This window comes from Schistosoma mansoni, chromosome 5 (assembly GCF_000237925.1).
Source record: "Schistosoma mansoni strain Puerto Rico chromosome 5, complete genome".
Classification (NCBI taxonomy): Eukaryota; Metazoa; Platyhelminthes; class Trematoda; order Strigeidida; family Schistosomatidae; genus Schistosoma; species Schistosoma mansoni.
In genome coordinates this window covers 4,487,261-4,500,653 of record NC_031499.1, presented here as the reverse complement: position 1 = coordinate 4,500,653, position 13,393 = coordinate 4,487,261, and the positions used below count along the sequence as shown (strand labels likewise).

Below are 13,393 nucleotides of genomic sequence, written 5' to 3'. Positions count from 1 at the left end.
TAACAAATCAGGCCAGCAATAATTTTGAACGTTCACAAACCTGATTATAAGTGGTTTGTTCTTCACCAAGGTATTAACTCTTGGAATCATTTTCAGCTGTGATGTTCCCAACGCACCGCATTAAAAAAAGCCAACAATCACAAAGTAAAAACTGGTCGCGAGTTTCATTAGGGAAATCCATCGAAGAGCAATCGAGATAATCTTGCAATTTATATATTTCGTTTCATCACCAACTGCTATGCAATCATAAAGTAAAAACGTAGAAAATGTTCATGAAAATTCCGTAAAACTCATTAGTTCGGAGTTCCCTACTCGTCTCCACAATTTTATATATTTTAAAGTAATCTACTGTTTTCGAATGATTGTTGTATCAATTCAGCTTTCTGGTGGTATATGATAGTTAGAAGTGTTTTAAATATTGTACCAATCAGTAATCCCCTGAATGGCATAATTTAGAGCAAGAAGAACTAAATGAACACAAATGAACGTATTGTACTTGGTATTCGAAATCAGTCGGTCATCAAGTACGGAGGAATCATTAGTTCATACGAACACCACATGGTAAAATAAACATCTCCATACCAAACGATGAAGAAAGCCTTTTGTTTTTCCAGCAATACAGAAAATTTAGCCTTAAGTTTCAACTTTGGCAATAACAGTTACCTTCCATCTAATTGAGAAATCTATTCTTATTACGAAAAGATAGAACTGTTTTCACATGCATAACTGATTAAGGCAATACAACAGTGGTCATGAAAGAATGCAACTGCGAAGAAAAATTACTCGGACACCTATCCTCGGAACCATATCTGAAGACTGATTCAAAGAATCTCCAAACAGTCAAAAGTAAAGTTAAATCAGAGACAACTGGACTTTTAGGAGAACTAAAGCAATCTTCCGGCATCTGTTTATGGTTTGATTTGTAAACCAAACCTGACACTACGTCATCTGTTTGTAGGTTACCGAACACTCCCGAATCTGATATCTCATGAAGAGCCATAATGGACTTCTCAAGTACACCAGGCCTGCTTTTTTCTAAATATTTAAGCAGTATAATGAGGCCACTTTAACATGACCTACGTAATAATGTTAGGGATTCATATAAACTTGAATCAAAGGTTTTTGTACCACCCGTCATCGAAAATAAAACAATCGAAAGCTATGATGCAACTTTACTGACTAGTATTCCTATTGGAAGGTATTAGAGTTTTAATAATGCTTTATCAGAAAGTGGCGATACTCAATCTAGCAGATGTCCAGTAAGCATTATTTAAATCATTAATTCCCGCACATTTTGTTTAATTTTAACACTTTCCACCTCCGAAGAGGATTTGCATAGGTAAAACCGGAGTGATCAAGAAACAACCGCCTCAGGTTAAATGGAAACCTGTATGCATGTAATCAGTTGTACGTATTCAGAGGTTTATCTTACCGGCTCAGCAGTGGATACAGACTCCGTAATGACGAAAATGTAATTTATATCACTCGGCTTAACATTAGAAATCCGGACAAACTCACCTGGTTCCTGGATTGATCTGGTGGGTAACGTAGATGCAATGTCACTTTGAAAAATATTCTGAAGACTACACAGTATATCTGATTGAATGAACTGATATTCACTTTTACAAACTAGATTCACTTTACAACCCTGCATGGGATGCATACTGTGAACAAATAAATGTTGTAACTTTTAGATCATGCCTGTGAAAATGGCATGTACCTGCCCTTGCAGAAACAAATTATATTATTATAATCTAGGATTAATAATCTATCACACAATACACAATGTTACAGAACGACCTGATAATAAAGCGAATGGTATTTCTGACAAGAGTTCGTTATAGGAGTTATATAGATTAATCTGAGATTGGAACCAGTGCTAATTCGGAAGGTTGCAATATGTTCTCTGTTTACCCAGCAATAGGAAGTAGTGACCGTAGTAAGGTCATATTTCATGTAGTTACAACGATGATGCTGCCTATCTCAGTCAGACTAAAGCAGATTACACGAACACGAAGGAGAATCATCAGCACGCCTCATGGCATTAAGAGTGGTGGAGGCTAACAATAGATTGCCAATGTGAGATTATGAAAGATATCACTCAGATTGCTACTTTACGGAACGCACATTATGTAAAACAATTACATGAAGAGAAGGAATCCTGGGTTAAGCAAGACACAGGACGCTTGTTACAAACTAAAAGATTAGCCTGGCACATGCGGAAAACCCTTTTGAAAGGTTAGGATCATGGCACCTTGTTGGTATTGAGAAGCAAATGCAACAAAAATGTCGAAGGCTATAGAAAATGTTTCCACGTCAAGCTACCAGTCAGAATACCTGTAAATCCTAAATATCCACAGATTCATGACGAAAATAAAATCAACAGACCAGAGGGTCTGTTCTATTAAATGATCAACCGGCAAAGATCTCAACTTAGAAATGGTGGAGATCTTTAAAACGAACTTCACCGACCAGTTTATTAAGGAACCTACGATTAAGGAACACTTCTCAAATCAAACACAAGTTGATGTTCAGGTAATGTTCAACTGACTCTCCGATTAGTACTAAGAAAAGTAAAATCCCTATGCTCAGGACAATCACCAAAATGTGACAACATTTGACCCATAACCTCATAACAGTGCGTAGAATCCGTAAATACACAGGATTGAGATATGTTCAGGCACGTAATAGAGTCACACTAACTGCCAATAAAGGAAACCGGATACTCTCCAATCTTTACTGAGAAAGACAGAGAAGATACAACTTGATAGGGACTGGCACCATTATTTTCACTTCTGTGAAAAGTAATGAAAGAACTGAACAGTGAACAAATGAGTAAATACGTGGATAAGAGCAGCAACCTATATGAAACCCAACACGTGTTTAGGAAGTGCAGATCGCGTGCGTCTAGTTACCCTGTAGATTATGACAGCTGAAAGAGCTTGTGAACCTAAGGATATCAGTTCGTGTGATCTAACTTGACTTTAGAAAAGCCTTTGACATCTTGCCGCACACACTTCCATGGAGAAGGTCTCAACACATGGGTTTCACTGATCCAGTTTATATTGAATCTGAAAATACCTCAAGAACAGATTGTTTCGTGCTGGCGTAAATAAACTGCACCCAATCTGAGGTGGTATCAAATTCAGGAGTTTCACAGGAAACCATCATAGGTGTACTCGTTCTCCTGATCTTTTCTTATGCCCTTTTAGATGAAGCTGACCTAGCGGTAATTATCTACTCAGAAGATGGGTCCGTAAAAAACATAGGGGGTTCAATTGAGCTTCAAAAGGGCATTGCAACAAAAGAGGAGTGGCAGTAGACAACGGATGGTCTCATCAGAGTGTGATCCGGGCAATTAACCACGGAGATTTTGAACACCAGAACAAACAACATAAGGGATGCACACAAGGTAACCACAAGTCCTAGCTTTATGCAGAGGTAAGCACTCTAGAACTCTTATATCACTGTTCAAAATGTACGAAGGGCCTTATTTTAGAGCGCATGACGTTGTTGGGCCCTTCTCGTACAAAGAGAATTGGATCTGTTTGACAGAGTATAAAGACGAGTAAACTACCGGATAGTAGAGCCGAGTAATAAGTCTCGCGAAGACAGACTCCAAAAATCATGATTAGTCTCGATGGGCTATGGGAGAATTAGAGGTGGTCTGATAGTGGCGTATAACGTACTAAGTACTCAAAGTTATCCAAACACAAACGCTCTTCCTAAACATAAACACCACTCTCCTCGAAATAATCGTAGAAAAACTGCACATCAAAGGGTAAAAGCTCAGGTGCGCTCTCACGTTTTCTTATTAGAAATTGTCTCCATTAGGAATGCTCTCCTAGTGGAAAGGATAACTGAGCTTTTAGTGGAAAGCTTCAGGAAGAGACTTGACAAACACGTACTCCCTCATGTGTCACCATCTCCCCCTTGGACCGTGTGTGCCTGATTCGTGTCTTATAACCTACCACATGTTATCAGTATCATATACCGATCTTGTCATACGAACTACTGAACTTAATGCTTTGTTTATTTAGTTCTTCAAAAAGTCGTCTCATCTCGATACTCCAGTCACTACCTCATTATTTCCACATTACAATCAAACAACCTCCTGTTTTGTATTGTGACAGTTGCTGGTATTCAGAGTGATTAATTATCAGGCTACAGAATGTCCTAGTATGGTCAGCCAAGGTTCAGTATTAAGACCTTTTTTTTCTTAATTTAATTAAATAACATTTCTCGGCAGGTATGATCTGATTTATTGCGCTTCGCCGACTATGTGAAACACTGAAGAAAATTTTACGACGAAGGTGACAACCTGGTACTTATATAGGGTCCGAAACAACCTCATAGTTGGGAAGATAACGACCGACTTGCGTTTTGCAAGTCAAAAAAGATATGATAACTTTGTTACGCAATCGTCTGGTCTTGCGCCAACCGCGACAAAATAGTACATTTCGAACAAACCTTACATTAGTAATGTCGGAGCACATTTTAGACGGTTTGAAGGTAGAAATTTCCATTTAATGTTCGATAGTTTTATCCGGCTCTATTCAGAGTATGGCAATATAGTGTTTCCTTCCTCACCCAAAAAGGATAAGAACATATTATCACGTATTTAAGCACGAAGAAATCAACCAATCTACCCCTACTCCTGAAAACGTTTTTGGATATTGGAACAAGGTTTGTTTATATAAATCACATCGTGAAAATTTATTTTGTCCTGGAGTTAAACTGTTGATTTCGATGGCTATCGTGCTTAGCGTATTACATCGCTCAGTTGCACTGTGTTTTTTTATTTATATCGTTTTTTATACTTATCAACTGTTTCATGGTAATGATCCGTTTCATTTCAAGGACCTGGCATTTTTATTGCGTTTTCTTACAATCCTGACAATAGTAAGATATTTTGATACAGAAGCTTATTGTTTCAGTCACTGCAGATTGCTTACTATGCTTTGGCGACTCCTTTGCAGTATTTTAAAATCTTTAAAATGCACAGCTCACTATACTCTCTCGCATTTACAGCCAATTTAGTAAGCGGATTTCAATTCTAATATGTAGATTGTGTGTATCATGTTCTGGGGCATTTTCATCTCAGATAAGACCTTATTGGCGAATGAATCAGAAATGAAATCCGTCCCATGGTGGTACAATCATGCTTGTGTAAGTCCATCCATAAATTTTATTTTAGCACACTATTGGAACTCCTGCCATCATAATTGACGCTCTACTATGGAGACCAACAATCGTTCCTATATCGAACTCAATCCTGTTTCTTCTAGCATACTTCGGTGGATATTTAATCTAGTAAGTTCTAATTGTGGCTCAGTTTGTTGGCATTTACCAGGCGTGTTCAAGGTCTGTATACATTATTTATTTATTTATTTGGCCAATTAATTATTGGTACAAAGGAACACCGAATACATATACGCCACCTAAGTCATGATTTGTGTGTGGGCTATGATACTGTCCGGATGATCAAACTGAAGCAGGTGGTTTTCTTAGAGGACCACACCCAGAGCCTTCGACCTAAAGGTCTTATCCACAAGGCAGTGAAGCACCGTTAGGAGATGTAGTCCCATGGTAACCAGTGACCAACGATTGTTTCATACACCACTTGTTCCTTCAAGATACTGGAGCCCGTATGCACCATTGATTTGGAATCAGGCTTTCCCAACTCCTCTAGGTGAGCTTTCCGTGTCCACCAACCCGGTTAAAGCGCCGGATATTCGCTTTTCGTCCTCTCAATTTCGTAAACAGCAGTAATGCCACGAGAAGGCAGTGATTAGGACTTCCCTGTCAGTGGCTGTATGCATATGACCATGTGAGAGCATTTGGAGAGGGAGAGCGAACTCTTCCCGCCCTCGCCCGTACCAGGCCATTAGAGGGAAAAGCGACACTTGACGGGTATAGAATTCGGACTCACTCGGGAAAACGTCGGTGGTTAGTAGTCCATTGTGTCCTGTGGTAGATATTTTAGTGTCTGAGGTGGTCTTTTGGTGACATCGCAAGTAGCTTTATGTTCTCCAACTGCTCCGTTTATAGTTTAAATGCAGATTGTACGTTAGCGTTAGCAATACATGATCTCATTAAGCGACAACTAAAGTGCCTAATTACAGAAGTAAACGGGTTTTCTTTAAAGCTTTCATGCAAATCACCAAATAATGACCCGGAATTATGTACTGACTTCTACAATGCGAAACTAACATACACACTTTTTATCCATCAGTTTTATTCTCTTCACAAATAAAGGCTATACAGAGTAGTCAGTATTTCTACGGAGCTTTATTCAAGCTGTAGGTGTTCCTGTGGTATGTAGTAGGTGCTTTCACGGAGAGTTTCTTATTGAGATATCTAAATGTAAATTTGTGGAGGTCTTGAAGAACACCCGGCTGGTTTGTATAGTGGGATGTTCTAGTTTATTTTGCGTTTTGAAATATTTTCAGTGCGCAGATCACTTATTCATATATGCTATCATAGGTGATTTCTATGAACTACCTTTTTAAGTTCAAGACAGTGGGAAAAGGAGAAAGCTTGGGACTATTAATTCTTTCAATGTACAACATTAACCCTTTCTAGTCCGTTGATATTCAACGATAAGATGAATTTCATCTACCTTAATAAAATCAACCGAATTTTTGTAGAGCTCATCGGTTTTCTTGGTCAAAAGGCTTGCTGGAGCATTAGTTCCTCAGCACAGTACAGACTGTTCAGTTTCATCGTTCGTATTTCTCAATGACAACAGTTACGTTCGTCTCTCAATTCATTTAGAAAGTAGATTCGCGTTTCCATTACCTTTTAGCCGTTTCTAGGATTTTCCAGGCACAGTTTAGTGTTAAGAGACCAAGTATCTTTGATGTTGTCTTTTCACGCTGATTTGTGTCAGATATTAAAATTGTTCACTAGTTTCTACGTAAGTGAGAGATATATGTGTGTACCACTTTGTCATTTAACTAAATGTCTGATCTTTTATTTGACTTATGGATCACAGGAACATTCTAGTGAGTGTTATTCATGCGTAAGCAACGCAAGATCTGCGACAAGTGTTGGTCGGTACAAGTTTTCATACCGTAGATCAACACCGAGATAATCAGAAATATGAGAGGCGAAAATGAGAACTAAAACCGGTTGTAAAAGAACTAGATATGAGGTGGAATTCAGAAAGTCAGTCGGTCATATGCAACGTAGAACCTGGTACATATGCATCGGTCCAAAGTGTCATCGAGAATAGAAGTGTTCGAATAGAATTAAAACTCAGGACTTATACTAATATCTTAAATCATGCCCTACTGAATGTAGGCAGATATAAGCGACCACAGTTTTGTTAATCTTCACAACCATATGTAGTCCATAATGTAATATACATATATCGACGTGTTTACCGCGTTTAATCAACTTGAAGTGCTCTTAGTGAGCTTCACTGTATACTCACCTACTCTTACCGTATTGACAAAACAGTATCTCAAAAAGGTGGTGAGAATTTGAGTATTTAGAAATTTAAACCACAAAACTACAAGCAGAAATCTAGCGTACTTTGGTCCTAACTAGTGATATTTGAATCTGCGACTGGTTTTCCGATATATATGCTAAATACTAAATCGTATTTGTCACATCGAAGAGGGATTATTTACTACCCATACATTTCTCCTTTGAAGTATGTTGCTATCTTTAAAAGAACTCTTAAAATCACTTACAGAACCTTAAGTTTGTGTTAACTATCGGTTTCGCTTCCAGCGTGGAATACCTTATACGCATCCATAGTTTCTACCCTTATCCCGTACTTGCGGTTTTCTCGGATGTTGGACGATTTGGATTTTATTCAGTAACAATCATGGCTACTGTTCTTTGCTTCGGAGTCAGTGTACTGATGGTTCGCTCTTTGAATAAGACTCAGTATAAAAGGTTGAGTTCAAAAACACAACAACGGACAGAGCGAAAAGAGTCTGTTCCTGTTCAGAGTAAGTGTTAATGTACCTTGATTCCTGCTTATTTACTTATAATTGATCTAATTTATCTATATGATTCTGTCCTTTTTTAATGTTACCGGCTAAATGATCAATTCCTGTTGTAGGAACTTGTTGGTTGACGTCACCTTATTGGTCAACCATTGGAATATGAGTTTTTCAATCGATATCTTTGACAAATGTTTCAATACAACGATTGTTTTATCGTAAAGTAATTTGTCTACTTCCTGCTTTTTGGTTATCTGGTGATAAGTTATTTTATTATTTATTTTATTTAAACACATAAATATTGGTACAAAAAAGCACCAGATAAATATGCGCCTCATAAATCTCATCCGATTTGTGTGAGGGCTGTGATACTGCCCAGGTGCCCAGACTGAAGCAGGTGGTTTTCTTAGGGGGCCACACCCAGAGCCTTTGACCTAAAGGTCTGATCCACAAGGCAGTGGAGCATCGTGAGGAGATGCAGTCCCATGGTAGCCGGTGACCAACAATAGGTTCATACGCCATTCGTTCCCTCAGGATCCTGGAGCCCATGTGCACCATTGGTTTGGAATCAAGGTTTTCCAACTCCCCTAGGTGGACCATCCATGTCCACCAACCCGTTTAAAGCACCGGACATTCGCTTTTCGTCCTCTCACTTTTGTGAACAACACCCCCACCACGAGAAGGCAGTGAGTAGGACTTCCCTGACAGAGGCTATATATTCGCGTGGCCATATGAGATCATTTCGAGGGTGATAAGTACGTAGTAAAATAAAAAATCGGATCCTAGTATCATCTTGCTAAGGTTACTTTAGTTTTCTTACAGTGTTCCTTAAAATAAAAGCTAATTGCAGATAGAAAAAAGCACCTCATAATTACAAACCTGCAGTGATTTATGAATCCTTATGATTCAGCTCATTATCCTGGTTAAAAAGGGTAAACTTCTGTTACTGTAAATTAGCGTATTTGCGTGATTATCAATTGTCATATGTGTGAATGGGCTAGAACACTGCATCCGGGTGCTAATTCGAAGCAGGCAGTTTTAGGGGGCTGGTCCCCGAGCCATTGACTTGGAGGTCTAATCCACAAGGTAATGGAGCAGTGTCATACTATCTGGTAACCAAATAGGATTATATGCCGTTCGTCCGTTCAATATCATGCAGGTCAATGTATGCCGTTGGTCTGGTGTTAAGGTTTTCTAGCTTACGTAAGTGAACCCTCCGTATCCACAGACCTTGTTAGAACTCCTAATGTTTGCTTCTCTTCCACTCAATTTTGTAAACAACGGTAGTACCGTGTGAAAGCAAGTGAGTAGGGTTTCTCTTGCATGGACTAAAATGTTGTGGCAGTATTTGACTATTTCTATGGAACGTGTCAACTCTTCACACCAACAGCCGTACCACGGTATTTAAGAGGCTCAGTGTTATCATTTTCGTGGCTCATCCTATTTTTTGTGCTCAGTTGTGTTAACTTATATTTGTATTAAACAAGCAAAATGAACACGATCAATTTATTATTTGTGATGTACATGACAATGAGAACTGATCATAGAAATAGGCCTACCTCAATATCGATTGAAATGGTCCTGTCAGATCAGCATTACATGATATTATAATTTGTCCATTCATACATCATCTTGTTTTCCTCTATGTCTCTCTCCCTGTTTGTCTTATAATCTCTATCCGTCAATATTGATGCGATTTTTTAAGTAGCCTCTCGTTGATTTCGCATCACTGTGTACATATCCTAAACCAATTTACACTTATTCGTCATGTTATACACTGTTTTCTTCCTAAACTTGTGAACCCACCTAATATAGTATCCTGGCTATCTGTCTCAATCGTGTACTACATATACTGTCTACTTGTCTCCCTCCCTATGGTTTATTTTTACCTATCTGAGTTATATGTATATCTGTGTATGTATTTGTATTGCTTCATTATTGGTTTCACAGGTAAACACAAGAAATCTAAGAAGACGGATTGAAATGCCAAATGGCGAAACAATATTCCGGCTTTTTGAGTGTCTCCTACTTTCTCTCCTCATCATCGTAACTGAAACTACCACTACAATTAAAATTCTCAGGGAGAAATGAGCTTTTTGCTCTCCACAGCGCTATTCTGTATCGTCGTCGTCATCGTCCTTCCTCTCTTCTTTTTTTGTAAATTATGTCGTCGGTGTATTTTCTAATCGTCGCTTTTTCCTTTCATTTTGATGGGAATGTGGTATTAATCCACATTGTTATTCAAAACTAATTTTTAATATTTCCTTAGTCCATTGAAATATGTTGACCCTATTTATCCTTTATTTTAAGAAATAGTTTGTTATATATGTTCGTGCAAAATTTAAATTTTTTAATAATGATGCTCATTTATCATATAATTATGTCAGTACTATTTCACTTTTGTTCTGTCTATCGTTTTTGGTTTACTGTGCGGAGAAAGGACAGACCAAGAAGTTCATTCCTTGTGATGTGGTGGTAGTAGCTTATTGTGTTATGGACTGGAGTGAACTATGTAAAAACGAACACAGATACTCAAATTCTGTCTAATCGATAAGTAAATATCAATGAAAACGTACATAACCATGAATATAGAATTAGAGATCGTAAAGAATCAACGTGTAATGTGAAATCTGAGCTTGCTTCCACTGAACATATCATTTACATATTTTAACGTGAGTAATATACATTTATTTTAATCACCCCATTATAAGCTCAAAGCCTCTTCGTCTATCTAGACTTGGAAAGGAAGTCGAGTGTGACATGGTAGATTTATTTCACCGACTGATTTATATATGAACTTGTGATTTAATGACATGACGATAATGAGTGAAGTCTTGACTTCATTTGCCTGTGGTTGACGTACACAACTCAACTTATTTGTTAAATGATAGGCAATCATGTTTATTCTTATGTCTTACGTTTTGTATGTAGGTTTATTATTCGGCTAGAGAACGAAAGCTATTTTACCAAGTTGTCTTTTAATGTTAGTTCCTTTGGAAACTTACGTAAATAATTCGGTCCTGTAAATAATTATCACTCGACCATGCAGTATTATTACGCTACATTAGTCGGTCTGTATTGCACTAAAAAAATCTAAAGATCCGTTCATCACTATCACAAATCTGCGGACCCGATAACATTTGATTTTATGACTATTGGTAAGGCATGTGTACTGCTCATTTGTTGATACTTGGGATTGTAATTTGGTCGTCCTGTTTTCGTATGTGTGCATCCTGTACGTATGGCGTTTACGTAACAATTTTTTCACAATGTCTTTTTAAACATTATACCCGTTGAACAAGCTAGTGGTTGTCTGGACTGGGATAACGAATTGGTGTTTGAAGCTAAAGGTACCAGATTGTGGTTTCAATATGAACACCAACACTGTGTTACGAGTATATCCGACTAACTAGTGTTAGTTTGGAAGAGACGCCAATCTTAGACTGCATTGTCATTCACAATCTGTCTATTCTAAGAAGAAGTGGTGGCTTCTGAGTATATTGCGTCACGTCGTAAACTAAAGTACTCACTCCCATTTATAACAGTAGAGGTCGTTGGTATTAAATATGGGACTAGAAAATGTGCCACATAAAACGAAGTGACTATTGTAGAGCAATAAAACATTGAAATGTATTTTACGATATAGTTTAGGTGAATTAAAACTAAGATAGGTCGCCCTTAGTTTGGTGGTGCATGGTTGTGTTTGTGAGTGGTGTATTGGAAAATCTGTATAGGTGGTTTGTGTAGATTCGATTGTTGTTGAGATCGTAAATTCCCATAAGATAAACAAGCAGGCAGTGATGAGAAACAGTTTCGACCTAGTATGTAACTTCACATCAGTACGCACCCATTAAATTAAGAATTCATCACTGGACCTTGACCCAGTGGTTCTGATGGTTGGACGTTCACTGCGGTACATGGGTTTTTAACTGGTTGTTTAATTCAGGTCTATTCGTAATTTTAATGGAATTACAAGGTCTTTGGATTTTATTCTTGTCCCAGAGACAGGAAAATATATTCCGAACAATCGTGCATTACTAACGCCTGTACTCCTCGTGAAGGAGCATAGGCCGTTTATCAGCACTCTCCATCTAGCCCTGTCCTGGGCAATCCATTCCAATTGTTATTCATCCTTTTCATATCTGCTTCCAATTCTCGACGTAATGTGTTCTTCCTCCCTTTCATTTCCTTCATGATTCCAAGTCAGGGCTTGCCTCGTGATTCAATTTGGTGGTTTCTTCAATGTATGTCCTATCCACTTCTAACGTCTTGTCCTAATTTCCTCCTCAGCTGGAAGCTGGTTTTTCCTCTCCCTCAGAAGGCTGTAGCTGATGGTATCCGACCAACGAACATTGAATATCTTGTGTAGACAACTATTTATAAATACTTGCACCTTCTTGACGATGGATGTAGTAGTTCTCCACGTTTCAGCTCCGTACAGTAAGACTGTCTTGACGTTCGTATTGAAGATTCTCACTTTGATATTGGTTGACAGTTGTTTTGGGTTCCATATGATCTTCAATTGTAGGAATGCGGTCTTCGCTTTGCTGATTCTCATCATTACGTCTGCATCAGATCCTCCTTGTTCATCAGTGATGCTTTCCATGTATGTGAATGTTTCCACATCTTCCAGAGTTTCGCCATCAAGTGTGATTGGGTTGGTGTTCTCCGTGTTGTATTTGAGAATCTTGCTTTTTCCTTTGTGAATATGGAGGCCTATCAATGCAGAGGCTGCTGCTACATTTGCTGTCTTCATCTGCATTTGTTCGTGTGTATGAGAGAGGAGGGCTAGGTCATCTGCGAAATCCAAATCGTCTAATTGATTCTGAGAAGTCCACTGTATTCCGTATTTCCCCTCAGATGTCGAAGTCTTCATAATCCAGTCAATCACCAGAAGGAAGAGGAATGGGGAGAGTAGACAACCTTGTCTAACTCCGGTCCTTACTTGGAATGCATGAGTCAGCTGTCCTCCATGCACCACTTTGCATCGTAGTCCATCGTATGAGTTCTGGATAATGTTGACAATCTACTCAGGTACTCTGTAGAGTCGAAGAAGTTTTCATAATGTTCTCCTGTCCACACTGTCAAACGCCTCATAGTTAATGAAGTTGATGTATAGTGACGAATGCCACTCAACTGATTGTTCAGCGATGATCCGTTATCTCGCAATTTGTTCTGTGCACGACCGATCCTTACGGAATCCAGCCTGTTGATCTCGAAGTTGGACGTCTACTGCGTCGTTCATCCGACTCATTATCACTTTGTTGAAAACCTATCCTGGTACTTACAGTAGTGTAATGCCTCTCTATTTCTCACAACACTTGTGCATTGCGACTTCATATATTATATGACCTAAAAGTCCTCATTGGTATCGATTAGTGGTCAAAGTAATTTTAATATCACCTAGTCAGTTATTTCCCATGTTCGATAGTAGA

At 38.5% G+C, this 13,393-nt stretch overlaps 1 protein-coding gene across 1 annotated transcript; it reads left to right on the top strand.

Moving 5' to 3' along the window:
- Nucleotides 1–4,869: 4,869 nt before the first annotated feature.
- On the top strand, nt 4,870–10,349 carry Smp_043600.1 (hypothetical protein). The gene is made up of 5 exons (XM_018797692.1): nt 4,870–4,902; nt 4,938–5,039; nt 5,068–5,357; nt 7,741–7,964; nt 9,909–10,349. The coding sequence occupies exons 3-5, from the start codon at nt 5,239–5,241 to the stop codon at nt 9,938–9,940; spliced, it is 375 nt and encodes a 124-aa protein (XP_018652709.1). The 5' UTR covers nt 4,870–4,902; nt 4,938–5,039; nt 5,068–5,238; the 3' UTR covers nt 9,941–10,349.
- Nucleotides 10,350–13,393: the final 3,044 nt, after the last annotated feature.